The sequence below is a fragment of the Jaculus jaculus genome, chromosome 6 (assembly GCF_020740685.1).
Source record: "Jaculus jaculus isolate mJacJac1 chromosome 6, mJacJac1.mat.Y.cur, whole genome shotgun sequence".
In the NCBI taxonomy this organism is placed as follows: domain Eukaryota; kingdom Metazoa; phylum Chordata; class Mammalia; order Rodentia; family Dipodidae; genus Jaculus; species Jaculus jaculus.
In genome coordinates, this window is record NC_059107.1 from 96,655,818 (window position 1) to 96,682,307 (window position 26,490).

The 26,490-nt window shown below is 45.2% G+C and overlaps 1 protein-coding gene and 1 long non-coding RNA gene across 3 annotated transcripts; one reads left to right on the forward strand and one right to left on the reverse strand.

Moving 5' to 3' along the window:
- Nucleotides 1–371: 371 nt before the first annotated feature.
- Nucleotides 372–14,069, reverse strand: Atp5mc2 (ATP synthase membrane subunit c locus 2). Of its 2 annotated transcripts, none has more exons than XM_045153440.1 (5): nucleotides 13,796–14,069; nucleotides 8,816–8,883; nucleotides 5,327–5,401; nucleotides 4,647–4,840; nucleotides 372–645 (listed from the first exon to the last, which is right to left on the reverse strand). In XM_045153440.1, exons 1-5 carry the CDS (start codon nucleotides 14,007–14,009, stop codon nucleotides 531–533), a joined length of 666 nt encoding a protein of 221 aa, XP_045009375.1. In that variant the 5' UTR covers nucleotides 14,010–14,069; the 3' UTR covers nucleotides 372–530. The 2 variants fall into 2 exon arrangements, with proteins under 2 accessions (XP_045009375.1, XP_012803761.2); XM_012948307.2 differs by lacking the exon at nucleotides 13,796–14,069 and adding an exon at nucleotides 13,638–13,711.
- LOC123461688 lies at nucleotides 13,431–26,159 on the forward strand. The gene is made up of 3 exons (XR_006637798.1): nucleotides 13,431–13,483; nucleotides 15,230–15,297; nucleotides 26,126–26,159. It is a non-coding gene; the product is annotated as an uncharacterized LOC123461688 (long non-coding RNA).
- The last annotated feature ends 331 nt before the right edge of the window (nucleotides 26,160–26,490 follow it).

Below are 26,490 nucleotides of genomic sequence, written 5' to 3' on the forward strand. Positions count from 1 at the left end.
CTTACCTGGGAGTGGGGAAAAGCAAATGCCAGAGGGAAGAGACTCTTAGGCAGACAGCCAGATGAGTGGTTCATGCAACAGACCACATGGATACCAATGAGACCTTGAGCCAGGATAGTGGTAGTGATAACAAAAAGCCCGTTAGTCAGCATTTTGAACTGACCCCAATCCTTCAAGGCAAGTAGCAGGTCATGCTAGGTGGTAATTATTAAAAAGGACAGCTTTTTGAATAAAGCTTTCTTGAAATACAATAAATGAGCCCAGCCAGACCCCTGTAGTGTTTAGAACCATCACTACCCTCCAGGCCTTGTACGCTCACCAAGGCACTCAGCCAACTATGGAAAAAAATATACACAGGAGACCAAGAAACATCTTATTAATACAGTATTTATTTGTCTTCAATCTGTCAAACCCTGAGCCAACCACTTTTCCCAGACTTCCTGGGATGGGGGGGGGCAGGAAAAGGAACATTCAGGGAAGACAGGACATGGGAGAAAGAACTACAGGAGGGAAACGTGCAGATGGCTGCTTCACATGGCGAAGAGGATGAGAAAGGCCACCATCAGGCAAAATAGCCCCATGGCCTCAGACAGGGCAAAGCCCAAAATTGCGTAGGAGAACAGCTGTTGCTTCAGAGAAGGGTTCCTGGGAGAAAGAAAGGAGAAAAGACTGAATTTCCAGTCCATACAAAGAAAATGCTAAACTTCTAAGGTAGGCTTGGGAGAATTGCCTTCAACCACATCTAATATTTAAAAAGTCTTTCAGGGATTGGAGTAATGGCTTAGTGGTTAAGGTGCTTGCCTGCAAAGGCAAATAACCCAGGTTTGATTCTCCAGGATCCACATAAGCCAGATGTGCGAGGTGATGCATGCATCTGGAGCTCGTTTGCAATGGCTTGGCCCTGGCATGCCCATATTTTCTCCTTCTCTCAGATAAATAAAATATTTTAAAAAGAATATGTCAGTGTTATATCTGGATTGACACATTTAAGATAAGCATTACTCTATTGCTGGGTGTAGTGGCACATGCCTTTAATCCCAACACTGGAGAGGCAGAGGTAGGTGGATGGCCATGAGTTCGAGGTCACCCTGACACTACACAGTGAATTCCAGATCAGTCTGGGCTAGAGTGAGATCCTACCTCTGCAGGGGGGGGGAGCAGGGGGAAGAGCCATTCAGGATGACCACATAATGGCCAAATCCTGGCCCTGGAACACTACAGTTTCAACCGGGACTGAATAATTGGGAGGGTACAATCTAAATCCTATCCCATGGCCCCCACACAAGATTTATCTTCTCCAGTGGACCACTCCTGTCATCACCCCAACTATAGGCCTCAGTAGAATGGAAGAGGCACTCAAAGTAGCAGGATATTTCTAGAGCAGTTTTCAAACTTTAAGCAGAATCTCAATATCAAACAGAAGTAAAAATATAATGGTACAAAAATGGAGGCTTTAAAATGCTTGTCTAGGAGCTGGGGAAATATCTCAGCAGTTGAAAGCACTTGTTTGCAAAGCCTGACAGCCTGAGTTCATTCTCTAGTCCCCATGTAAAAAGTGACTCAAAAGTGGTGCATGCATCTAGCATGTTTGCAATGTTAAGAAATCCTGGCATCTCACACACAAGTGTTAGTGTACATACATATGTGCAAATAAACAAAATCTTTATTTTTCCTTTTTCGTTTTTTTGGTTTTTCAAGGTAGGGTCTCACTCTAGCCCAGGGTGACCTGGAATTTAAGCTGGCCTCAAATCCACAGTGATCCTCCTACCTCTGCCTTCCGAGTGCTGGGATTAAAGGCACATGCCACCATGCTTGACCAAAATCTTAATAAAAATAAATAAAATGCTTGTCCGGTCTCCACTCCTAAGACAGACAATAGGTCATATCCTCAGGATCTGAGGACTTTAAGGGCACAATTAGGAAAATACTGAAAAACAGGACAGGAAAGTCAGAGGAGCTGACTCCCTTTGCTCATTTGAAAATAGTGAAGAGGACTGTAGGAATGGCTTAGCAGTTAAGGCACTTGTCTGCAAAGCCAAAGGACCTAGGGTTCCCCAGGACCTACGTTAAGCCAGATGCACAAGGTGGTGCATGTGTCTGGAGTTCATTTGCAGCAGCTAAGGGCTCTGGCATGCCCATTCTCTATATCTCTCTGCTTGCAAATAAATAAATAAATGTAAAAAACCAGAGGGGCTGGAGATGACTTAGCAGTTAAATGCTTGCCTGTGAAGCCCAAGGACCACAGTTTAAGGCTCAATTCCCCAGGACCCATGTATGCCAGATACACAAGGTAGTGCATGCATCTGGAGTTCGTTTGCAGTGGCTAGAAGCCCATCCCCCCCCCACTCTGCTTCTCTCTCTCTCTCTCAAATAAAATAAATAAAATAAAAACTCTTTTAAAATGACCCCATTTCTCCAGACAGAACTTGTTGGTCTCTAAAGGATTAATTTGGTTCTACAGTTATCCCAAGTTAGTGGGGACCAAATAGTCCCAGGTGTCAGGGACCAGTATGGCTGGCTGCAGATGCAGTTGTCCCAGGAGGAGACAGAGGGGATTCCCAGAGACGGAGAAAATAGCAGTAAAGTCATTACATTGTGACTATGTTCACTAAGCTCTAGACCAGGGATGGCAAACTGTTCCTGTAAAGGGCCCACATAAACAGCTGGGCATGGCCATGCACATCTGTAACCCCTGTCCTGTGAGGGGCAGAAAAATGGAGAATCATTGGGGCCCTCTCCCCCGCCACAAAAAACAACCCAGCAAGCTCTAGGATCCATAAGAGACTCTGACTTAAGAAAGAATGGGTGCGGGCTGGAGAGATGGCTTAAAGGTTAAGGTGTTTGCCTACAAAGCCAAAGGACCCCAGTTTGACTCCCCAGAACCCACATAAGCCAGATGTACAAGAGGGTGCATGCGTATGGAGTTCTTTTGCAGTGGCTGGAGGCCCTGGCATGCCCATTCTCTCTCTTCCTCTCTCTGCCTCTTTCTCTTTTTCTCAAATAAATGAATAAAGTAAAAAAAAAAAGGGTGAAACAGTAATTGAGGGGAACACGGTATGTCCTACTTTGGCCATCAAAGGCAACATGATGGGATGCCACATGGGCACATACATGTGTATACACCCCACACATACCACATTACACACACACCAACTTTTGACTTTTTTTGGTTTTTAGAGGTAGGGAGGTAGAGTATCGCTCTAGCCCAGGCAAACTTGGAATTCACTACATAGTCTCAGGTTGGCCTCGAACTCATGGTGATCTTCCTACCTCTGCCTCCTAAGTGCTGGCATTAAAGGCACGTGCCACCATGTCCATCTTCTAGCCTTTTTCATATCTTCCTCAATTGCTCCCCACATTATGTTTTGAGACAAGGTCTCTCCTTGAACCTGGAGCTCGCTCACTGTTTCAACTAGTCTAACTAGCTGGCAAGCCCTCTAGGGATCCTCCTGTCTCTGCTTTCCCTGGGTTGGGATTAAAAACATGGCTGACTGAGTCATTTCCCCAGTCCTGCCTTTTCTGTTTTGTGAGATAGGATCTTGCTGGTTGCTGGCCTCAAACTCTTTATGTAGCTGAGGATGGCTTTGAACTTCTGAGCCTCCTGCTTTGACCTCCTGAGTGCTAGGATTACAGGTGTGCACTACCATGCTGGGCTTTATGTGGTGTTGGGGATTGAACCCAGGGCTTCAAACAAGTTAGGCAAGCACTCTTCCAACTGAGCCACATCCCTAGGTCTTCTTTGTTGCTGCTAAACCTTATAAACCTATAATTCTAGCCCTTGGGAAGCAGGACTGTTTGAAGTCAGTTTGGACTACATAGCAAGACCCTGTCTTAATAAGTAAAATTGAAAGTAAAAACTGCTTTTAGCTTAATCACAGAAAACCAAGTTGTGGTCCAAATACATCCTGCAGGCTTTAGTTTGCCAACCCTTGCTCTAAAGCTGTTCAGTAGCACTTTCTTCAGTGATGCAAATGTTCTATACCTGTTAAATATGGTACTGTCTGGCCATGTTTGGCTCCTTAGCATTTGAAATATGTGGCTGAGGAACTTTAAAACCTCAATTTTTCTGGGTGTGTTGGTGCACGCCTTTAATTCCAGCACCAGGGAGGCAAAGGTAGGAGAATGACTATGAGTTTGAGGCCACCCTGAGACTATACAGTTAATTCTAGGTCAACCAGGGCCAGAGTGAGACCCTACCTTGAAGGAAAACAACAACAACAAAAAAAACCAAGAAAACAAAAAACAACAAAAACCCCTCAATTTTAAGCTGGGCATGGTGGCACATGACTTTAATCTCAGCACTCAGGAGGCAGAGGTATGAAGATCACATGAGTTAGAGGCCACCCTGAGACTACATAGTGAATTCCAGGTCAGCCTGAACCATAGTGAAACCAAAAAACCCCTCAATTTTATGTTTTCTTTCTTTCTTTCTTTTTTGGTGGTTGTTTGAGATAAGATCTTAACTCATTATGTAGCCCAGGCTAACCTTGAACACCTGATCCACCTGTCTTTACCACTCATGGGATTACAGGCATGTGTTATCATTTACTAACATGTATGAGTAGTGTCAACTCTAGACTTCCTAGTGTTTCTGTCCAGATCTTCAGAATGCCTATCAGAACCATGGAGGAGCCAACTAATCTTACCTGGCATAACCAATGATGAGGCTGCCAAACACAGTCCCAATCCCAGCCCCCGAGCCAGCCACCCCAACGGTGGCAGCCCCAGCTCCAATGAACTTGGCTGCTGTGTCGATATCCCTTGAAATGGTGCTGGTCTGGAAGCTGCGGCTAGCAACAAGTGACGTCAGGGGACGGGGGACTGCCAGCCTGCTGAGGCTCTGTGAAGAAAAGGCAGGTAGAAAGCCAGATGTTTGTTTATTTTTGGAAACCACTTTTGTTCTAGAAACATTTGTACCATTTAACTATTCTGTCAAATATGATACTCCTTCCCCAGTGGACAAATTTAACTTCCTGGAAACCTCCGAGCAAACCTATAAGATGTACAGTTCAAATATCTTCGTGATTCAGGTATATACTAGGAAGTGTTCAGTCCAGGTCCCGAGTCTGTTCTTGGTGCCTGGAACCTAGTCAGTACACTAGGCCAAGTTAATAACAGTAAATAACACCACACAGGGGAACTGCCAGGCACAAAAGCTAGAAAGCTGAAATATATACATGGCATTAACTGTCCTTCACCTTTACCTAAAGCCAATGGCCTCCTGACTTCTGTCTATGATTGTCTTCTACACCCCCCTACTGGTGCTGGCAGGCAACCTTCCCTGTGCCTCCCCCACCCCCAACAGTCCCAAAGCCACCTGAGGTACCTCATTTGTCCGTGTCTCTGGGGGGTTCACCACCGCAGACAGTGGTCGACTCAGCAGCTGAGAGGTGCTCCTGACCTAGTGAAACAACACGGGAAAGGTCAAGGAGGCTGCAGAAAGGACTTTCAGAACTACTCCAAGGCACATGAAAGGGTAACATCTTATCTGATGTCCCCTCTATTCATTCAAAGTTAATCAGAATATTAAGTTATTCTTTATTTTATCAAACTCTACACGTTTAAATAAACAAGGTTTTAGGGCTGGAGAGATGTCTCAGAGGCTAAGGTGCTTGCTTGCAAAGCCAAATGACCTGGGTTCAATTTCCCAGTACCCACGTAAACTAGATGCACAAAGGGGTGCATGCATCTGGAGCTCACTTGCAGTGACTAGAGACCATGGAGCACCCATACTCTCTCTCTGCTTGCAAATAAATAAACAAATAGAATAGTTAAAAAACAAACAAGCCGGGCGTGGTGGCGCACGCCTTTAATCCCAGCACTTGGGAGGCAGAGGTAGGAGGATCGCTGTGAGTTCAAGGCCACCCTGAGACTACAGAGTTAATTCCAGGTCAGCCTGGACCAGAGTGACACCCTACCTCAAGAAACAAAACAAAACAAAAAAAAACAACAACAACAACAACAAAAAAACCAAGGTTTCACAGCTAGGCATGCCTATAATTCTAGTACTTGGGAGGGTGAGGCTGTACGTCTAAGGCCAACCAAGGCTACAAAGAGGCGATATCTCTCAGAGAGAGAGAGAGAGACAGAGAGGGTTGGGGGAGAGAAAGAGGAAGAAGGAGGAGATAAGAAGAAGGCAAGAAAGGAAGAGGAAGAGAAAGAAGAGTACAAGAGTGAGCACTGGCCCTGTCAGCACATACCTGTAATCTGAGCACTCAGAAGGCTGACGTAGGAAGATCACTGTGGGTTCCAGGCCAGCCTGGGCTACAGTGAGCCCCTGCTTCAAAAAAAAGGCCAAAACACAACATAAAAAGAAACCCAGAGAGAAGGTCTATGTTGCCCATGAAGGCCCTAAACTCTCAAGCAATCCTCTTGCCTCAGTCTCTCTAGTACTGGACTGAAGGCATGCACCACTATACCTGGCTTTAGCAAACTTTAGATTCAAGAACCAGGCTCTACTTTAAGGAAAGAAAAGTCTTCTTCGTTGAGGATCACAAAGGGTTACTCACCCTTCTGCTAAGTCAGGTATGGTAGCTCATGTCTATAATCCTAACATTCAGGAGGCTGAGGTAGGAGGATTACTCTGAGTTCCAGGTCAGCCTATGCTAGAATGAGATCCTACCTCAAAAAATCAACCCCCCCCCCAAAAAAAAACAAAACCAGAAACAGCCGGGCATGGGGGCACACACCTTTAATACCAGTACTAGGGAGGAAGAGGCAGGAGGATCGCCGTGAGTTCAAGGCCACTCTGAGACTACATAGTGAATTTCAGGTCAGGCTTGGCTAGAGTGAAACCCTACCTTGAAAAACCAAACCAAACCTACCAACCAAACCAAACCAAACCAACCAACCAACCAACCAAACAAAACCCAGAAAAAATAAAGACCCCCTAAAAAAACAAAACAAAAAAGAAAAAAAAAGTGAGAAGAAATGTAAGCCTAAGAAGCATCTGCCTCACACAATACAGAAGGTATGTACTGGTAATGGCTGTCCACAGTGAGAAAGCTCAGGATCAGGGCTTCATTCCCTGAACACATCCTTCTGGAAAACAGACACAAAGAGCCTCCATGAAATTCACCTCTTCCCAGTAGTCTTTTTGGACTAACCGGAAGTTAGTATTGCCAAAACAGGTTTAAGTTTTTCCTTTTTTTAAAAAAAAATTTACACACACACACACACACACACACACACACACACAAACACACATTTATTTGCAAGCAGGGGGGGGGGGGGGAGAGAGAGAGAGAGAGAGAGAGAGAGAGAGAAAGAGAGAATATAAATGAATGAAAATGGGCACACCAGGCCCTCTAGCCACTGCAAACGAATTCCAGATACATGTGCCACTTTCGGAATACATAATGGGAATCAAACTCAGGTAGTTAGGTTTTGCATGCAAGCGCCTTAACTACTAAGCCATTTCCCCAACCCCACCTTTTTTTTTTTAAGGTAGGGTCTCACTTTAGCCCAGGCTAACCTGGAACTCACTCTGTAGTTCCAGGCTAGCCTCAAACTCATGGTGATCCTCCTACATCTGCCTCCTGAATGCTGGGATTAAAGGCATGTGTGACCAGGCCTGAGCTCCTCTCCTCTCTCTCTCTCTCTACATATATATATATGTATGTATGTATGTGTGTGTATATATAAATTTATTTGCAAGCAGAGAGAATGAATGAGTGCACATGCCAGGGCCTACAGCCTTTGCAAATGAGCTCCAAATACATATGTCACTTTGTGCATCTTGTTTCATGTGGGAACTTGGGAATCGAACCCAGGCTGTTAAGACTTTGCAAGCAGATGCCTCAACCACTAAGCCATCTCTCCAGCCCTTTTCATTTTTTTTTCCCCCCTGAGGCAGGGTTTCACTGTAGTCCAGGCTGACCTGGAACTTACTCTGTATTCTCAGGGTGGCCTGGAACTCATGGTGATCCTACCTCTGTCTCCCAAGTGCTGGGATTAAAGGAGCCCTCTTCATTTTTTTTGAGACAGGGTCTTACTGTAGTAGAGTCTGGCCTTGAACTTGTCCCAGTCTTTGTGCTTCAGGCTTACAAGTGCTAGGATTATAGGCATGAGTCACCATGTCTGGCTTTTTTTGGGTGGGTGGGTGGGGCAGTACTAGGGATTAAATCTTGGGTCTTGCATATGTTAGGGTAAGACCTCTATCATGGACACCCCCAGCCTTCAAATCTTCAACTTTCTATCATGTGTGCATTATTGAAATGTCACTTAAGTTGTTCTAAGCCTGTTTCTTACCTAGAAAATGAGACTCTCTCTCTTCTAATTTAATGAGTAAATAAGATGAAGTATACAAACTGGTAAGCAGTGCCAGGCACATGGTTAAGTACGTCAGTAAATGGTACCTGCCTGCTAACAGCCTCAGACCTTTCTACTACTGGATGAGTGAAGAGCTTTTAACTTCTATAATACTGCTTCTGAACCAGGGTCTAGTGTGCACTTATGTGTATTGTAGCTTTTCATTTAAACTTAAATTTCTGTAATAAACTCCTAGTTATGGCTTGCTCAAGACACATCCTACACACAATCTATACTTTGCCTAAACTACACAGAAGAGTTTATGCTGGAATAATATGATCTGGTCATGGCTGGGTAAGAATTAGCAGGGTCCCAAAGGCTTTGGTGCAGGGGATGCCTGGCAAGTATTCACTTTCCTTTCAGCAACCACAGCAAAGACCCTTGCCTTCCCTTCCCAATATTTCATTAACTTTCTCCTAGCCAAGCTGTGCAGGAAAAGACCTAATATGAAGGAAGAAACAATATGTCCTCCTTGAAAACTATTCTGCAAAAAGCAGGCACTTACCAGGGAGCGAGTGGAGACGATCTTGGAGCAGGCATACATTTTCAGGGTGAGGGGCAAAAGCAGGAGAGCTGGAAATAGAAGCAGCATTATAAACATTGTCCTTGCTCACCAAAATACATTCTCACTCAGTAACTGGAAAAGAGCTCTAGGAAGCTTAACTGGGCAATAGTAGTGACTGACCTCAAGTCATCAGTAGAGATGGGATTAGAACCCTGAAATCAAGTGTTTTTTCTCAAAATATGGACAAGTAGTCACCTGGTACCTGCTTTAAGACCTGTTATTCATTTTTAAAAGTTTATTTATTTATGAGAGAAGAGATAGGGTGTGGGGTGGGGGAACAGGATGACAAGGGGCACGCCAGGACCTCCAGACACTGCTAACACATGTGCTACCATGTGCATCTGGCTTATGTGGGTACTGAGGAATCGAACTTGGATCCTCAGACTTCAAAGGCAAGCAAATTAACCACTAAGCCATCTCAACCACTAAGCCATCTCTTCAGCCCGTGTTACCCGTTTTTATAGCCTAATGATTTGAGGTTGTCAGAGTAATTTTCCCAATATGTCTTGCCAAGTTTTTTTCGGTCTTTGTTCAAAGGCATCTTTCTCTGAACCTCAGTGTCTGGTCATAAAGAAGCTATCTTTAAAACTAAACTAGCAGGGTATAGCTGTCTTTGCCTATAATTTCAGCACTCAAAACAGGAAGATTGCTGCAAGCCTGGGCTACCTAGTGAGCTCAAGGCCAGCCTGAGCTAACGAGTGAGATCCTGACTAGAAAAATAAAAACAAAACAGGCCAGAGTTTTTCTTTTTTGGTGCTGTTAGGGTTAGAACCAAGGCATCAAACATATTATCTAGCCTAGTATTCTAGCACAGGCCACATCCACAGCCTTCAAAACTAAACTTTGCACTTTTGGGAGATTTTAAAGCTTTATTATTTATTTGAGAAAGAAGCAGAAAGAGAATGGGCATGCCAGGGCCTCCAGCCACTGCAAATGAACTCCAGATGCATGAGCCACCTTGTACATCTGGCTTATGTGGGTCTTAGGGAATGGAAGCTGGGTCCTTTGGCTTTGCAGGCCAGTGCCTTAGACGCTAAGCCATCTCTCCAGGCTGTGGGACTTTTTTTTTTAAGTCCAAGACACTGGAAGTTCTCTTTTTCTATCTTTTTTTTTTTTTTTTTTTTTTGAGGCAATCATACAGACTGGCCCTTTTTTAAAAATATATACGAGAGAGAAATGGCACACCAGGGCTTCCAGCCACTGCAATAGAACTCCAGACACATGCGGCCCCTTGTGCATATGTGCGACCTTGTGTCACTTTGTGCATCTGGCTTATGTGGGACCTGGAGAGGTGAACATGAGTCCTTAGGCTTTGCAGGCAAGCACCTTAACCGTTAAGCCATTTCTCCAGCCACAGAAGTTCTCTTTTTATTGAATTACCTGAAGCACCTGACTTCTCAAAACACTCCAATTTCTTTACTAATTAATAGGATCAGGCAGCTCAATGAGGAACTCTGGTGTTACTCTAATTAGCAACAACTGTAAACTTTTATTTTCATCACTAAGGAATATTAAGTTTTGTCTTCCTATCCCAGCACTTGGGAGGCAGAAGTAGAAGGACTGCCTTGAGTTGCAGGCCACCCTGAGACTACACAGTGAATTCCAGGTCAGCCTGGAATAGAGTAAGACCCTCCTTGAAAAATAAAATTTGCTTTCCCAAGACCTAAAGTTCTTATATCCTGTAAGTACAAAAGTTGATGGAGCTGAAATTACTCAAAAGGAGAGTGAGTTAAAGATCTAAAGGCGATGGATGTGGTGGCGCACACCTTTAATCCCAGCACTCAGGAAACAGAGGTGGGAGGATTGCTGTGAGTTTGAGGCTAGCCTGAGACTACATAGTGAATTCCAGGTTAGCCTGGGCTAGAGTGAAACCCTACCTCAAAAAAAAAAAAAAAAAAAAAAAAAAACAAAATAAAAAAGGGGCTGCAGAGATGGCTTAGTGGTTAAGGCATTTGCCTACAATGCCAAAGGATCCCAGTTCAATTCTCCAGGACCCACATAAGCCAGATGCACAAGGTGGCACATGCATCTGGAATTCATTTGCAGTGGCTGGAGGCCCTGGCATACCCATTCTCTCCCTCTCTCAGCCTCTTTCTCTCAAACAAATAAATAAAATATATTTACAAAAATCTAAAAGCAAGTGTTGTTTTTATTTTGTTCTTTTTTTTAATGAGAATTGGTGCACCAGGACCTTTAGCCACTGCAATTGAACTCCAGATGTGTGTGCCACCTTGTGTGCATGTGTGACCTTGGGCATGCATCACCTTGTGCATCTGGCTTATATGGGATCTGGGTAGTTAAACGTGGGTCCTTAGGTTTCGCAGGCAATTCCAGGTCAGCCTGAGCTAGAGTGAGACCATACTGCAAAAACAAAAAATGCAATCTTAGGGCTGGAGAGATGGCTTAGCAGTTCAGGCACTTGTCTACAAAGCCAAAGGACCCAGGTTCAATTCCCCAGGACCCACATAAGCCACATGCACAAGGTGGCACATGCATCTGTAATTCATTTACAGCGGGTGAAGTTCTTGCTGCACCCATTTTCTCTCTGTCTCTGCCTCTTTCTCTCTCTCAAATAAATATATTTTTTCAATGTAATCTTCAGGGTCACGCATGGTAGCATACACCTTTTTTTTTGGTTTTTCAAGGTAGGGTCTCACTCTGGTCCAGGCTGACCTGGAATTAACTCTGTCATCTCAGGGTGGCCTTGAACTCATGGCAATCCTCCTACCTCTGCCTCCCGAGTGCTGGGATTAAAGGCGTGCGCCACCACGCCCGGCTGGTAGCATACACCTTTAATCCCAGCAGAGATGGAGGATAGCCGTGAGTTCAAGGCCACCCTGAGACTACATAGTGAATTCTAGGTCAGCCTGAGCTAGAGTGAGACTCTACCTCAAAAAAATAAAACCAAACAAAAAGCAATCTTCTTAGGCTCCCTCCCCTTAAAATCCAGTCAAAATCTCAAGTGCCTATATTTCAAACAAGTTAAGCAATGAACTATCCTTACAACTAAGGTACACAAAACCATAAGGACATGGTTAAAACCCCAGAACTGGTCAGTGGTAGAGCTGGGACTGTCTTTTGAGCCTTACTGCATATGGGCAAATGTTCGACCACAGAGTCACCTTCCCAGCTTTTTTTAAGTTCTGATATGCTACAGGTTGACATACTCAGTGAATTTGTAGGCCTGTTAAGCACTATTTTCTTACCTGAACTAGAATCTAGTTGTCCAAGGGCATACCTACCACTTGCAAATCCAGAATTTTACTTTTAGATGTATGGATGTCTTCATGTCTTGTCCTATCTAAAACTTTGACTTCTGCCTTTAACTTGAACCCAATTTTGGTGCTCAACATTCAGGTTTTCTTGAGCCCAAATTGGTGTATCTTTAAAATTAGACCCGAAGGCAGATATGGTGGACTATGACTCTAATTCCAGCACTCAGATAGTCAGGGCAGGAGTATCTTGAATTTGAGACTACCCTGGGTGGGCTCACCTATTTGAGGCCTTGTCTCAAGAGACTGAGATAATTGTCCAAAAGCAATTAAGCCTTAAAATGATCTTCACTAATCTAGAAAATGTAGCCCTTAGAGGATCCAGTTTGGTAATTTAAGAATTAACACATGTACATGTGTGGCCATATGAAATAAGCCTCCACAAAGGTTGCAACTAAAAGAACTTGCACTTCCTAAAGATACTTCCACTGACCACCTAACTGGGCTCTAACTCAGTAAAGGCATTCTTCAGAATCAGAACTCCTGAAATTTCTTTCTTGATGGCAGATCTGGGCATAATAAAATATGTGACAGGAAACCTGGCATGTGGACATCCTAACGCAGACTCCAGTAGCTGGACCTCTCCCCTCCTTCTGGGCCTGCTGCCTGTAACAGAAACCCTCATTTCTAGCTCAGCAGTTGTGATGTTAGTTTCAATTTCACCAGAGTGCCAGGGAAGAAAGGTGCTGGGAAACAACCATGTCTCTAAGGAAAATGCCTCTCTCCTGCTCCGGTTTACCCAAACCACAGCCTATCCACAGAGAGGGGGTGTTGGTCTGTTCTGTTCGTTTCTGCCTCATTCACGGTTTAATTTTTGGTTTTTCGAGGTAGGATCTCGCCCTAGCCCAGGCTGATCTGGAATTCAGTATGTAGTCTCAGGGTGGCCTCGAACTCACGGTGATCCTCCTACCTCTGCCTCCCGGAGGGCTAAGACTAAAGGCGTGTGCCACCACGCCCAGCTACGGTTTACTCTTTTTAACCGAAGGACGCTGGCTAGAGGGGTTGGTGGCTTTAGAAGATGCACTATCTTCACTGTCAGAGCGGCTGGGGTCGTGAGGCTCAAAGTCTGGAGGTTTCAGAATCGAGAAGGCACGACTCAGGCAGACAGGAAAAAGCAGACATGAGCGGGGCGGGCATCTGGGGGTTTTGACAACTGTGAGCACGAGAGTGAGCAGTGAGCGTGTGCGGGGGGCCGGGCCGGAACGGGCCAGCTCGGCTCGGGTGGAAACATGCACTCCGGGATTTGATTTTCGCCAGCTCCAAGCTCCCCCCACCCCACGAGACACCAAGATGGCGCCAGGCCCGCGCGGTTAGAGGTCACCGGCACGCGGAAGGGGTAGCTCTCGGGAGCCGGGGATACGGGGAGCCTGGGAGGGTGCGAGGACCGGGGTGGGAACTAGCAAGGTAAAGGGCCTTCAAGCGTCCGCGCGAGGGATAATGTCCCGCGCGCGTGCGCGGAGCAGAGAGGGCGCGAGGCCCCAAGGCCTTACCTGCTCCCAGGACAGAGAAGACAGAGAGGGGCGGGGACAGGGCGGGAATAGCGCAAAGAAATTTCTGCGCATGCGTGGCCAGGGCCAACGAGTCGCTCCGTCACGGATAGAGAGAACGCAACGTGAAGGACCGGCCCCAGCGCCACAGCGCCGCCTACCCGCTGTGTGGTGGCGTGGAGCCAGTCGCTCCATCTGGCGTTTGATTGCTGGAACTGCAAGGAAGAGCCGAAGGCGCTCAGACGGGCAGCCAACTCTGCAAGTCAGCCCATCCGCAACGTGGCGGGCGGTTCGGTCTGCACAGCATTTGGGATCTTGGACTCGCGCCCCCTTTCTGAGCATGCGCAGTCGCATTGAGGGGGGGAAAAAGGCCATTTTATTCGGAAATGGCGAGCAGCATACAGTAGGGACTTGGGGTTCAGTGCTTGAGTTATTATCAGAAGGAAAACGAAGTCTCAGGATTCGTGGCTTCTTGTCGCCCTGGGGACCCTAAGTAGCACAATAGGATGGAAAAAAATCAACTCCACTGGCGAATAGTCAGCAAAATGCCGGAGCTGCTTCTGCTGGCTTTGCCTTAATTTCCCTTTTTCTTATTCAGTTGATAAGCACGAGAAAAGCTGCACCTGCGGGTCACAGATAGGAGATAAATATGGTCCCCGAAGCTCTCCTGTGAGGCCTGGGACAGACTGCGGGCCTGCAGTCGGGCGATCGGGTCGCCCCTGCCCAGGATACCCCGAGGTGTGTTCAGCGGCTCGCCCTCCCGACAGCCGCAGCCTCTCTCGTCCGGCCCTTGGCGCTAGAAGGTGGGAGCTTGCCCGCCCTCGTCCCTTCCCTAGCGGCCCAGACGGGACCGGCCCTGGAAGAGGGCGGCCAGGCGGGCCTACGCGGCCCCGAACCCCGGCTGACCGGGCATGGTGCTTGAACGCAGCGCGAACAAGACAGGAGAAGCTCAACAAAACCCCCGTGGAAAAAAAAAAAAGAGAGAGAGAGAGAGAGAGAAAGCCGCGGCTGTAAATAAAGCCAAATCCGCCACCCTCTGAGGAGCCGTTTGTCCTCCCCTCCTTGGCCCCGTCCTTCCCGCCGCCCCCTCCCGGCTCTCCGGCCCCGCGGCGCCCCGGCCCCGAGCTCCTCCATTTAATCGGATTTGGGAGAAGGGGAGGATAAATCACGGCAGCAGCTTTACGGTCCCGGAGGAGAGGCGAGCCGCAGCCAGGCACACCCCGGCCGGCGATAAAAACCGCCGCTGAAAGCCCACGGAGCAATTTCCCGGGACCCCGAGCGACGCCATTACAGGAATGTAATTTTGCCCGGATGAGGCCCCGAGTTTAATTATCCTCGCGCAGGAATTTCAATGCGGCCAATCCATCTTGCAGGCGGGCGGCAGAGGGATTTATATGGGCCCGTTATTTCACACCGATCCTCCATCTGCATTTTTATGGCCCCGAGCTCCTGAAGGGGAGGGAAAGAGTGGGGAGAAATAGGAGAGGAGGGGGTGTGGGAGGAGGGGGTGTGGGAGGAGGGGGGGCTTCCCGCCTTTCCTAAATCCTCGATTTCAACCCGGTTAGGATTCTCACATGTTCTCTGAAATCCCCCAGATCTCTCCAGTTATGGTTGTTGACTGAGACAGGACCGGAACTGGGATCTGCTGGGAATCTATCAACAGGTATTTACCAAGTACTAAACGGCGCCAGGCACGGTCAGATGCTGGGCGAGAAAGGGAAGACTGGCAGGCTGGCAAGGATTTAGGACCAGATCCCTTGAGGCTCCCCCGACACCCCACCCACTCCTGCCCAAACTGTATTCCTTTAAGCTCCTCAGCTTCATATCCTAAAAGGCACAAAGCCCGTGGTTCTTGGGAGCCCCCACCACCAAATGGTGTTGCAGCTGTTCGTTGTGACAATTTAGAGAATCCCAGATATGACTAACAAAATTCCCAGAGGAGAATCAAAGAAGGGGCCTGTGAGGAGGCTAAACCTGACCCCTCAGGAAAGTTGCTACAACCTGCAATGTCTGATATTTCCTTATTTCCATACAGATCAGGCAAACCTGGCTTTCCAAACTGCTGTGTGACCTTGGACAAATTGACAAGTTCCTTAACCTTTCTAACTTTTTCTTTTTTCTCCTTTGGAAATTGGGTATAAATAACAGTGTTTGCCCACAGACAGTATTGAGATAATAACGTATGGTGAAGCGCTTCACAAGGGGCTTGGTACCCAGTGAGAGCCCAATAATTGCCACAATCATTACTACCATCATCACCATCACTATTATTATAATGGGGCACTGCAATTCAGTCCTCTGCTCCCTAGAGACTGTGTTGCAAGGTCCGTCCCTAGCATACCCTGAAAGAGACTTAAGTATGGCAAAACTTTCAGCCACATAAATCATGCAAAACCAGTTAGTTGACGTATTGATGGGTGATCTGCGGGAAAGCTGAGAATCTTTAGGGGTATTGCAACAAGGTTTGAAGCAATAAATTAGGTAGGTAGCACAGCAGGGAGGCTACAAAAAGTGGACAGAGGTATGTGGGGGGGGGGGAGTGAATTTGAAGGCTAAAAAAAAATGATGACCCTAGAGATTAGCTGATGGTCTAGAGATCTTCTTAACTATGGACTTGAGGAAGCGTCCTCCGTTCACCTCACTGAGAAAACTGGGGTCCAGGAAGGAAAGAGTGTGGAGCCAGAACTATCCTTTCCAATCAGTCCCTTTCTTTTCCTACCAGGCCATGTAACAAGGCTGGCCCGATTGGCCAGTTTTTCTAATGACTTCTAGTGGCAGATTCTGACTGGTTAGCAGCCTCCCTGCTCAGGAGTGACGGAGAAATGAGATTGATCTTCTCTTTCCTTGGATTGGTTAACAACCCTCAGGGGGGCCAGAGACTCATTTTAATTGACTGGGTAGGCTAGAAGGGAGGCTCAGCTTATCGAAATTCTGAGTTCTTTTTCACAAAGGTCACCAAGAAAGAGCCTTGATTGGCTTGTACATGTTCGCCTTTGGGTGAGAAACACAGTAGTTTAGAGAAGAAACACCAAAACCATACAGGCATGCCACAATTCAATCTGAAATTGCAGACAGAGGGATTTACAGGGAGAGACAAGAAGGGGGAGGCAAGGGAAAGAGGAAGGGAGAGAGAGAGAGAGACTAGGACACAGAAAAACACAGGAAAAAAGTATGCGGAGTGATGGGGTGGAGAAAGGGTAGATTTTTATCAAGGTATACAAAGTTTTAGACTGAAGAAATAAGTTTCAGTGATATTTTGCACTGCATGGTGATCACATTTAATGTGATATATATATTGTTTGCTGAAATAGATTTTTTTTGTTTGTTTTTTCAAGGTAGGGTCTTATTGAAACCCAGGCTGACCTGGCACTCTAATTCCAGATGGGCCTCTCTGACTCACAGTGATCTTCCTGCCTCTGCCACTGGAGTGATGGGATTAAAGGCATGCACCTGGCTAAAATAGATGTTTAAAGTTCCCACCAGGGAGGGCTGGAGAGATGGCTTAGTGGTTAAGATGCTTGCATACAAAGCCAGAGGACCATGGTTCGATTCCCCAGGACCCAGGTATGCCAGATGCACAGGATGGCATAGGCGTCTGGAGTTTGTTTGCAGTGGCTGGAGGCCCTGGCATGCCCATTCTCTCCCTCTCCCTCTTACTTTCTCTCAAATAAATGGGTAAAAATATTTTTTTTAAAAGTTCCCACCAGGGGCTGGAGAGATGGCTTAGTGGTTAAGGTATTTGCCTGTGAAGCCTAAGGACCCAGGTTCGATTTCCCAGAATTCATGTAAGCCAGATGCATATGGTGGGCATGCATCTGGAGTTCATTTGCAGTAGCAAGAGGCCCTGGGGCACCCATTCTTTCTCTGTCTCTCTAATGAACAAATAAAAATAAATTGTTAAAATATTAAGGTTCCCACCACACACATAAAAGTAAATTGGTGAGGTAGTAGATATGTAAATTAGCTGGATAGAATTTTTTGTATATACATAGATCAAAACACATAGTAGGGCTCTGGGGAGATGGCTCAGTGATTAAAGGTTAAAAGAGGGCTGGAGAGATGGCATAGCAGTTAAGCACTTGCCTGTAAAGCCTAAGGACCCTGGTTCAAGGCTCTATTCCTCAGGACCCACGTAAGCCAGATGCACAAGGTGGCACATGCATCTAGAGTTCATTTGCCATGGCTGGAGGCCCTGGTGTGCCCATTCTCTCTGTCTGTCTCAAATAAATAAAAATAAACAAGAAAATTATCTTTTAAAAAAGGTTAAAAGATCTTTGCTTGGGCTGGAGAAATGGCTTAGCAGTTAAAGCACTTGCCTGTGAAGTCTAAGGATCCAGGTTTGGTTCTCCAGGTTCCATATAAGCCTGATGCACATGGAGTTCGTTTGCAGTGGCTAGAGGTCCTGGAAGGCCCATTCTCACTCTCTCTAATAAACAAAAATAAGCATTTATTTTCTTTTTTAAAAATTTTTATTAGCATTTTCCATGATTATAAAAAAATATCCCATGGTAACCCCCCCCCCACTTTCCCCTTTGAAATTCCATTCTACATCATATTACCTCCCCATCACAATCATTGTACTTACATATATACAATATTTTAAAGACACTTGCCTATAAAGCCTTACAACCAGGGTTCAATTTCTACCCACCTATGTAAAGTTGGGCCAAAAAAAGTGGCACTAGCATCTGGTGTTCCATTTGTGGTGTCAAGAGGCCCTGGTGTGTACAAACACATACAGTCAAATAAGTAAAAATAAACACATTATAGCCCATAAACATACATGATTATTACTTACCAATCAAAATTGTTTTAAGAGGGCTAGAGAGATGGCCTAGCAGTTAAGGCATTTGCCTGCAAAGCCAAAGGACCCTCCCATTTGATTCTCCAGGACCCACATAAGTGAGATGCACAAGGGGGTGCATGTGTCTGGAATTCATTTGTAGTGGCTGGAGGCCCTAGTATGCCCATTCTCTCTCCCTTTTCTCTCTCTCTGTCTCAAATAAATAAATAAAAAAAAATTTATTTTCTTTAATATTGCCAGAAAGAAGTGGAAGGATTTGAATCACTTGTTTTTCATTCTGATGGTCTAGAGGAAGCTACTTTATGATGTTTGGTGACCAGCACATGGCATGGAATGAACTCCTGTCTTGGATGCAGGAAACTGGGAGTCTATGTCACCTCTAACATTTCAGATTCTCATTTGGAAAAAGGGAGATAGATAAGTGATAGTGGTCTTTGAGAAAACCATCCATTGTTAACTTTCCAGAATTCTTCTTCTTTTCTTTTCTTTTTTTTTTTTTACAAGTTTAATGGTACCTTTATACTCCAATAAGGACTCTTATAGATCTTGATCTCTATTTATTTGTGATCATTATTATTACTGCCCTTGGACTGGGGCACACTAATCACTATTTTACCACTGAGATACACCTTCAGCCTCCATCTATGGTTGTTGATTTCAAATTCCTGGGCTGTCATAGTTGGTGAACATTGACTGATGGCTTTCCCATTTTCCTTTCCTAAATCAGCTTCCCAGATAGTAAGATATCAAGCTATTAGTAAACCTCTCTACCCCAGAGAAATAAAACAGTAGAGGAAGAAAAGAAAAGGATTGCTAGCATCCGGGCTTCAGAAGAAACAATCAGTGTAGACTTGATAGCCATAGATAGTCAAAACAGTTTCTGCACTGGACTGGGGATGTAGTTCAGTGGAAGAGTGTCTTGCAAGCATAGGGCTCTGGGTTCAATCCCCAGCACTCTGGAGAGTTTGGAGGAAGGAGGCAGACAGGAGGATTGAAGCCAGCCTAGACTACATAGGAAGATCTTGTCTCAAAAAGAAAAAAAAAAATGTTTTTTTAAAATTTTTATTTATTTATTTGAGAGCAACAGGCAGACAGAGAAAGAGGCAGAAAGAGAGAGAGAATGGGTGCACCAGGGCCTCCAGCCACTGCAAATGAACTCCAGATGCATGTGCCATCTGTGCATCTGGCTTACGTGGGTACTGGGGAATTGAGCCTTGAGTTGGGATTCTTAGGCCTCATAAGCAAGCGCTTTACCACTAAGCCATCTCTCCAGCCCCAAAGTTGTTTGTTTTATGAAAGGCTTTGATAAGTACCCCTGACTGGCCTATGACTCACCATGTAGACCAGGGTAGCCTTGAACCTTAAGCAATCTTCCTGCCTCTGCTTTCCCAGTGCTGGGATTATAGGCATGCCCTACTCAGTACTACACCTGGCCAAAAAAGAAACTTAAAAAATATATTCTATTTATTTATTTCAGAGAGAGAGAGGGAGGGAGGGAGGGAGAGAAAGAGAGTGTATGGGCATGCCAAGGCTTCTTGCCACTACAAACGAATTCCAGATGCATGTGCTACTTTGTGTCTAGCTTTACATGGGTACTGGAAAATCAAACCTGGCCATTAGGCTCTACAGGCAAACATTTTTAACTACTGAGCCATCTTTCCAGCCATCACAAACTTTTAAAATGTTATAATGAAACTGTAGCAGGCAGCTTCAGGTTCACTGAGATGAATTTCCAGACCAGGTATAGTTATGGAGGAAGGGATATTTATTGAAGCTTACGGATCCAGGAGAAGTTCCATAATGGCAGAAAAAGCTGGCCTGTTTTCACAGGTCCAAACAGAGAGAGAAGCCCCAAGCCAAAAGACACACAGCACACTTCAGGAACTCCAGGTGGAATATATATATATTTATATTGGAATTTCAAACCTACCACCACACCTTAGGGCTGGATCCTAAGATCCACCCAGTGACACTGCCTTCAGCCAGGTGGCTATAAATTGCAAACTACAAACTAATAAAACTCTGAATATATTGGTGGCCATCTATTCAAACTACCACATTCCACCTCTGGCCCCCACTAGATTCATAATGGTCACATGTTATAAATTGTATTCAGTCCAATTTCAAAGGTCCCTTCGGTCTTGACCAACTTAAAATAGTGCTTCTTATAAAATCAAACAAGTTAAATACTTTCAACATAAAAACATTTTCAACTGGTATAAGGCATAGTAAGGAGAGACTAAAACAATGCAAACTCAACCACCATCAAACAAACATCAAACTTCTGCAGTTCAAGTTCAATATAACCAGAGACAGACAGTCTCCAAATTTTTGCAATTCCATCCCTCCAGCTGGACAGAGTAACCAGGGAATACTTTCATCCCAGGCCAACTGTGTGCTCCATGGTAGCTCTTGCATGGTCCTGGTATATCCAAAACATCTTCAGGTCCCCATGCAAACCAAGGTCCATCTTCCAAAGGCTCTTTCAGCCTATCTGGGTCATCATGTTCTGCCTCATGCCACATGTCAGCAGCAGCTCCTGGAACTGTTTGCATTTCATGACCACTCCACCCATTTTCCATGCTTCTGAAATCAATACCAGGTGTTCAGGACACAGCTGTATTCTTCCTCTTCTTCTTCTTTCTTTCTTTCTTTTTTTTTGTTTGTTTTCTAAGGTAGGGTCTTACTCTAGCTCAGGCTGACTGGAATTCACTATGTAGTCTCAGGGAGGCCTCGAACTCATGGTGATCCTCCTACCTCTGCCTACTGAGTGCTGGGATTAAAGCTGTGCGCCACCACACCTGGCATCACAACTATATTCTTAATTCAGGGACAAAATAAATCATGACCTTAAGAGCAGGTTCCTTCTCCAGTCAACTCTTTCCAAAAGAGTTTGCATTTCTATCACAGTCTTTCCTCAGGCATCCTTTCCATTGTTTTAATGTAAAGCAGTTAGGACATCTTCCTTAAGATTGCTAATGTGTTTGCAATAGTAGCTTCAATAACCTAAAATCAGTCTCAGTGCCCATAATTTTAACTTGTTTGAGGTTTACCAATTTAAAATCTTAAATCTCTTAGTCTTCTATCTTTTGCTAAGCACATTAGTCCACTACTAATTTAATCTCGATCAAATTATCTGGGCCTGCGCAACAGAATGCAGCCAGCCCTTATGCCAGTAGCCCAGTTCCAACAAACTCCTCTGCAGTCTTTCCTTCCTTTTAGAAAGCTCATAAACCAAGCCTTGAAATTCAATGTTGTTTGCACTTAGCATTCTCAAACTCTCATCAGGATAATCCACAAAACTTGACTTACCACTCCAGAAGGCATCTTCAGTTGCAAGCACCAAGTCCATGCCGTTGCTCCAAAACAAAGGTTCCAAAAATCCACAGTCACGTTTATCTCACCCCAGTCTTGGTACCAATTTCTGTAACAGCCAGCTTCAAGTTTGCTGAGATGAACTTCCAGACCAGGCACAGTTATGGAGGAAGGGATATTTATTGAAGCTTACATATCCAGGGGAAATTCCATAATGTCAGAAGAAGCTGGCCTGCTTTCCCAGGTCCAAACACACAGAGAGAGAAGCCCCAAACCCAAAGCCACACCACGCAGCACACTTCAGGAACTCCAGGTGGAACTAGGCACTTTGCATCTTTAGATTAGAATTGCAAACAACCACACTTCAGGGCTAGACCCTAAGATCCACCCAGTGACACTGCCTCTAGTCGAGTGGCTGCGGATGCAAACTACAAACTAATAAAATAATGAATATATTGGGGCCATCTATTTGAACTACCACAGAAACCAATTATTTTGTACACTAAAAATAATTTAAAATAAAATATAAGGGCCAGGGAGATGGTTCAGTGTATAGCGTGTTGTTGTTGCAAGCATAAATACCTGGGGTTGGATCCCCAGAGCACACACAAGGCTGAATGCTGTAGCATTAGGAGCTGTAGTCAACGCCCCTATGGTAAGATGTGAGGCACAAACAGAAGAATTGCCTGTAAGCTTGCAGGCCAGCTAATCTGGTGTTCAGAGCAGTGAACAATGAGAGACCTTACCTCAAACAAAGTGGAAGATTGAGACCAACACCCAAAGAATCCTTTGACTGACATGCATGTGTCCATACTCATGCACATGAGCATGCTCACACACCAAAGATAAATAAGTAAATAAACATATATAAAAAAGCTCTTTCAAGGGCTGGAGAGATGGCTTAGTGGTTAAGGTTTTTGCTTTCAAAGCCAAAGGACCCAGGTTCAATTCCCCAGGACCCACGTAAGCCAGATGTACAAGGGGGCGTATACATCTGGAATTCGTTTGCAGGGGCTGGAGGCCCTGTGATGCCCATTCTCTCTCTCCCTCTCTTTGCCTCTTTCTCTCTCAAATAAATAAATTAATTAAAATTTTAAAAAAGCTCTTTCAGCTGGGCATTAATCCTAGTGTTCAAGAGACAGAGGGGGAGCTGGAGAGATGGCTTAGCGGTTAAGCACTTGCCTGTGAAGCCTAAGGACCCCGGTTCGAGGCTCAGTTCCCCAGGTCCCACGTTAGCCAGATACACAAGGGGTTGCACGCGTCTGGAGTTTGTTTGCAGAGGCTGGAAGCCCTGGCGCGCCCATTCTCTCTCTCTCTCCCTCTATCTGTCTTTCTCTCTGTGTCTATTGCTCTCAAATAAATAAATAAATAAATTTTTTAAAAAAAGAGACAGAGGAGGATGGCCATGAGTTCAAGGCTCCCCTGAGACTACAGGGTGAATTCCAGGTCAGTGGTTATGGCACTTGCCTTTAGAGCCTAATAACCTGAGTTCGATCCCCTGGTACTCATGTAAAGCCAGATACACAAGGTGGCACATGCATCTGGAGTTCATTTGCAGTGGCTAGAGACCCTGGTGCACCCATTTCTCTCTGTCCATCTCTCTTCTATCTCTCTTTGTAAATAAATAAATAAAAATATATTCAACAAACAAACACTTTAAGCCAGGCATGGTGGCACACACCTATAATCTCAGCACTCAAGAGGCAGAGGTAGGAGGATCACCATGAGTTTGAGGCTACCTTGAGACTACATGATGAATTTTAGGTCAGCCTGGGCTAAAGTGAGACCCTACCTTAAAAAAATAAAAAGGCTGGGCATAGTAGTGCACATCTTTAATCCCATCACTTGGGAGGCAGAGGTAGGAGGATTGCTGTGAGTTCAAACCCACAGTGAGACTACATTGTGAATTCCAGGTCAGCCTGGGCTGGAGTGAAGCCTTACCTCAAAAAAATCAAAACAGGGCTGGAGAGATGGCTTAGCAGTTAAGTGCTTGCCTGTGAAGCCTAAGGACCCCGGTTCAAGGCTCAATTCACCAGGACCCACGTTAGCCAGATGCACAAGGGGGTGCACCTGAAGTTCATTTGCAGTGGCTGGAGGCCCTGGTGTGCCCATTCTCTCTCTCTTTCTCTCTGTCTCTCTCTCTCTCTCTGTTGCTCTCAAATAAATAAATAAAAATAAACTAAAAAATTTAAAAATGAAACCAAACAACAAGTAAAATCACCACTTTAACAAAGAAAGATGTGGGCTGGAGAGATGGCTTAGCAGTTAAGCACTTGCCTGTGAAGCTAAGGACCCCAGTTCAAGGCTTGATTCCCAGGACCCATGTTAGCCAGATGCACAAGGGGGGCACACGCATCTGGAGTTCGTTTGCAGTGGTTGGAAGCCCTGGCATGCCCATTCTCTCTCTCTGCCTCTTTCTCTCTCTGTCTGTCACTCTCAAATAAATAAATAAAAATTAACAACAACAAGAAAAAAGAAAGATGTATCCCAAGCTAAAGAAAAACAGACAAAATAGAAAAACAACAACAAAAAACCCCACTGTGATGTGTTTTGAAGAGCTAGGGACAGCAAGCTAGGCATCTAAATGGGCATGTATGACCTTGCACTTGCCTCACCTTTGTGCATCTGGCTTAGGTGGGATTTGGAGAGAGATGGAACATGGGTCCTTAGGCTTCATAGGCAAGTATCTTTGCTAAGCCATCTTTCCAGCCCCTAAGTTTGTTTTTATTTTTACTTATTTATTTTTTGGCTGTTTTAAGACAAGATTTTATATAGGTGAGGTAGCTTTGAACTCCTGGGGTTACAGGTGAGCTTTTATTTTGGGGGTATTACTAATTCATTATATTTGAGAAAAACAATTCTGAGAACTCTCTGAACTTCATCTTTCTCATCTACAGAATGTACAAAAATGTTAAGTTCTTTTTCGTCTTTGTATGTATGTTATATAGCATAGGCCTGATCTTTCTCATTGACCTTCGTAACAGTAAGTAATTAACCAGTATTTATTTAGTGTCTGCCTTGTAAGGTGTTGCGCCACATATCGTGGCTGGGTATTAAAAGAAGGGGGGGCACTGAAGAGATGGCTTAGTGGTTAAATCTCTTGCCTGCAAAGTTTGACTCCCCAGAACCCATATAAACCAGATGCACATGGTGGTATATATGTCTGGAGTTCATTTGCAGTGGCTGGAGGTCCTGGCATGCCCATTCTCTCTCTTTCTCTTTCTCAAAAAATAAGTAAAAATTTTAAAAAAAGGAGAAGCCAGGAGTGGGTGGTGCACTTTTAATCCCAGCACTGGGGAAGCTGAGGTAGGTCCCCAGGACCCACGTTAGCCAGATGCGCAAGGGGGTGCACGCATCTGGAGTTCATTTGCAGTGGCTGGAGGCCCTGGCGCGCCCATTCTCTCTCTCTTTTTCTATCTGCCTTTCTCTCTGTCCGTAGCACTCGAATAAATAAATAAAAATCAACAACAAAAAAATAAAAAGGGAGAAAGTATAATCTTTTGTCTTCATGAATTTATAATCACTAAGAGTGATATGTACATTTATAACTATAATATGTATGGGTAATAGAATTGAAGAAGCAGGATGACTTCTGGCAGGTTAACTAAGGAGAAATCATGATTAAAATCAGCTTCTCTCTCTCTCTCTGTGTGTGTGTGTGTTAGTACTTGTGGAGAACTAGGGACACTCATTCCTCAGGAGTTATACACCTTTTCTGAGACAGTGTCTCTCAGGTTTTTATGTTTGTGAGGCAAACACTTTACTAATGTGTTTATCTTCCCAGCCCTTTCCTTCTTTAAAAGGAAAATATGGGGCTGGAGAGATGGCTTAGCGGTTAAACGCTTGCATGTGAAGCCTAAGGACCCCAGTTCGAGGCTCGGTTCCCCATGTCCCACATTAGCCAGATGCACAAGGGGGTGCACGCATCTGGAGTTCGTTTGCAGAGGCTGGAAGCCCTGGCGCGCCCATTCTCTCTCTCTTCCTCTATCTGTCCTTCTCTCTGTGTCTGTCACTCTCAAATAAATAAATAAATAATTAAAAAAAAACAACAACAACAAAAAAGGAAAATATAGGCTGAACATGATGGCACACACCTTTAATCCCAGCACATGGGAGGCAGAGGTAGGAGGATTGGTGTGAGTTCGAGGCCACCCTGAGACTATACAGTGAATTCCAGGTCAGCCTGGGCTAGAGCAAAATCCTGCCTTAAAAAAAAAAAAATAATAATGGCGCACCCAGAAGCCATAGACTGTTACTAGAAATTTTTCAGTGTGAGGGATGGGATACCTTCCAGTAAGTAGTTGGCCAGGGAAGTCCCTGATGCCCCACAAAAAATTGCAGGCCATTGCTGAGACTTTTGGTTTCCCACCAGGAATAGATGGTAAGACCCTATTACTGAAGACTCTACATGCTTGGGCTGCAAGATCACTGAGAAATCTGCTGAAGCTGAGCTGAAAACCTCCTCCATGTAGACCAGCTGACAGAAAGCTGGAAAAAGCTATGCTGCATGCAGCTCCATGGGAGAGAGAGAAATCACCTGGGGGGATAAACAACAGTGGATGCTGCAAGCCTTATATTTGGCCAGCCAGGCCAAATGAGCCAATGGGTGCAATAGTGGCATGTCTGTTATGGTGGAAACCAACTGCTATCTAATCTGACTGGAGGCCCGCTCCATGGGAGGGAATACATGCCCATACTGAAAACCTACAACAGGGGTAGTTATGAGCTCTAGGGGTG

Excerpts from the sequence above, each read along its gene's own strand:
- Atp5mc2 (XM_045153440.1), bottom strand. The coding sequence starts at position 14,009 with ATGGCCTTTTTCCCCCCCTCAATGCGACTGCGCATGCTCAGAAAGGGG. Across the intron at positions 8,884-13,795 it reads TCCACGCCACCACACAGCGG|CTCTCCTGCTTTTGCCCCTC; the intron begins GTAGGCGGCGCT and ends TTCTATTTCCAG. Across the intron at positions 4,841-5,326 it reads CAGAGACACGGACAAATGAG|AGCCTCAGCAGGCTGGCAGT; the intron begins GTACCTCAGGTG and ends TTTTCTTCACAG.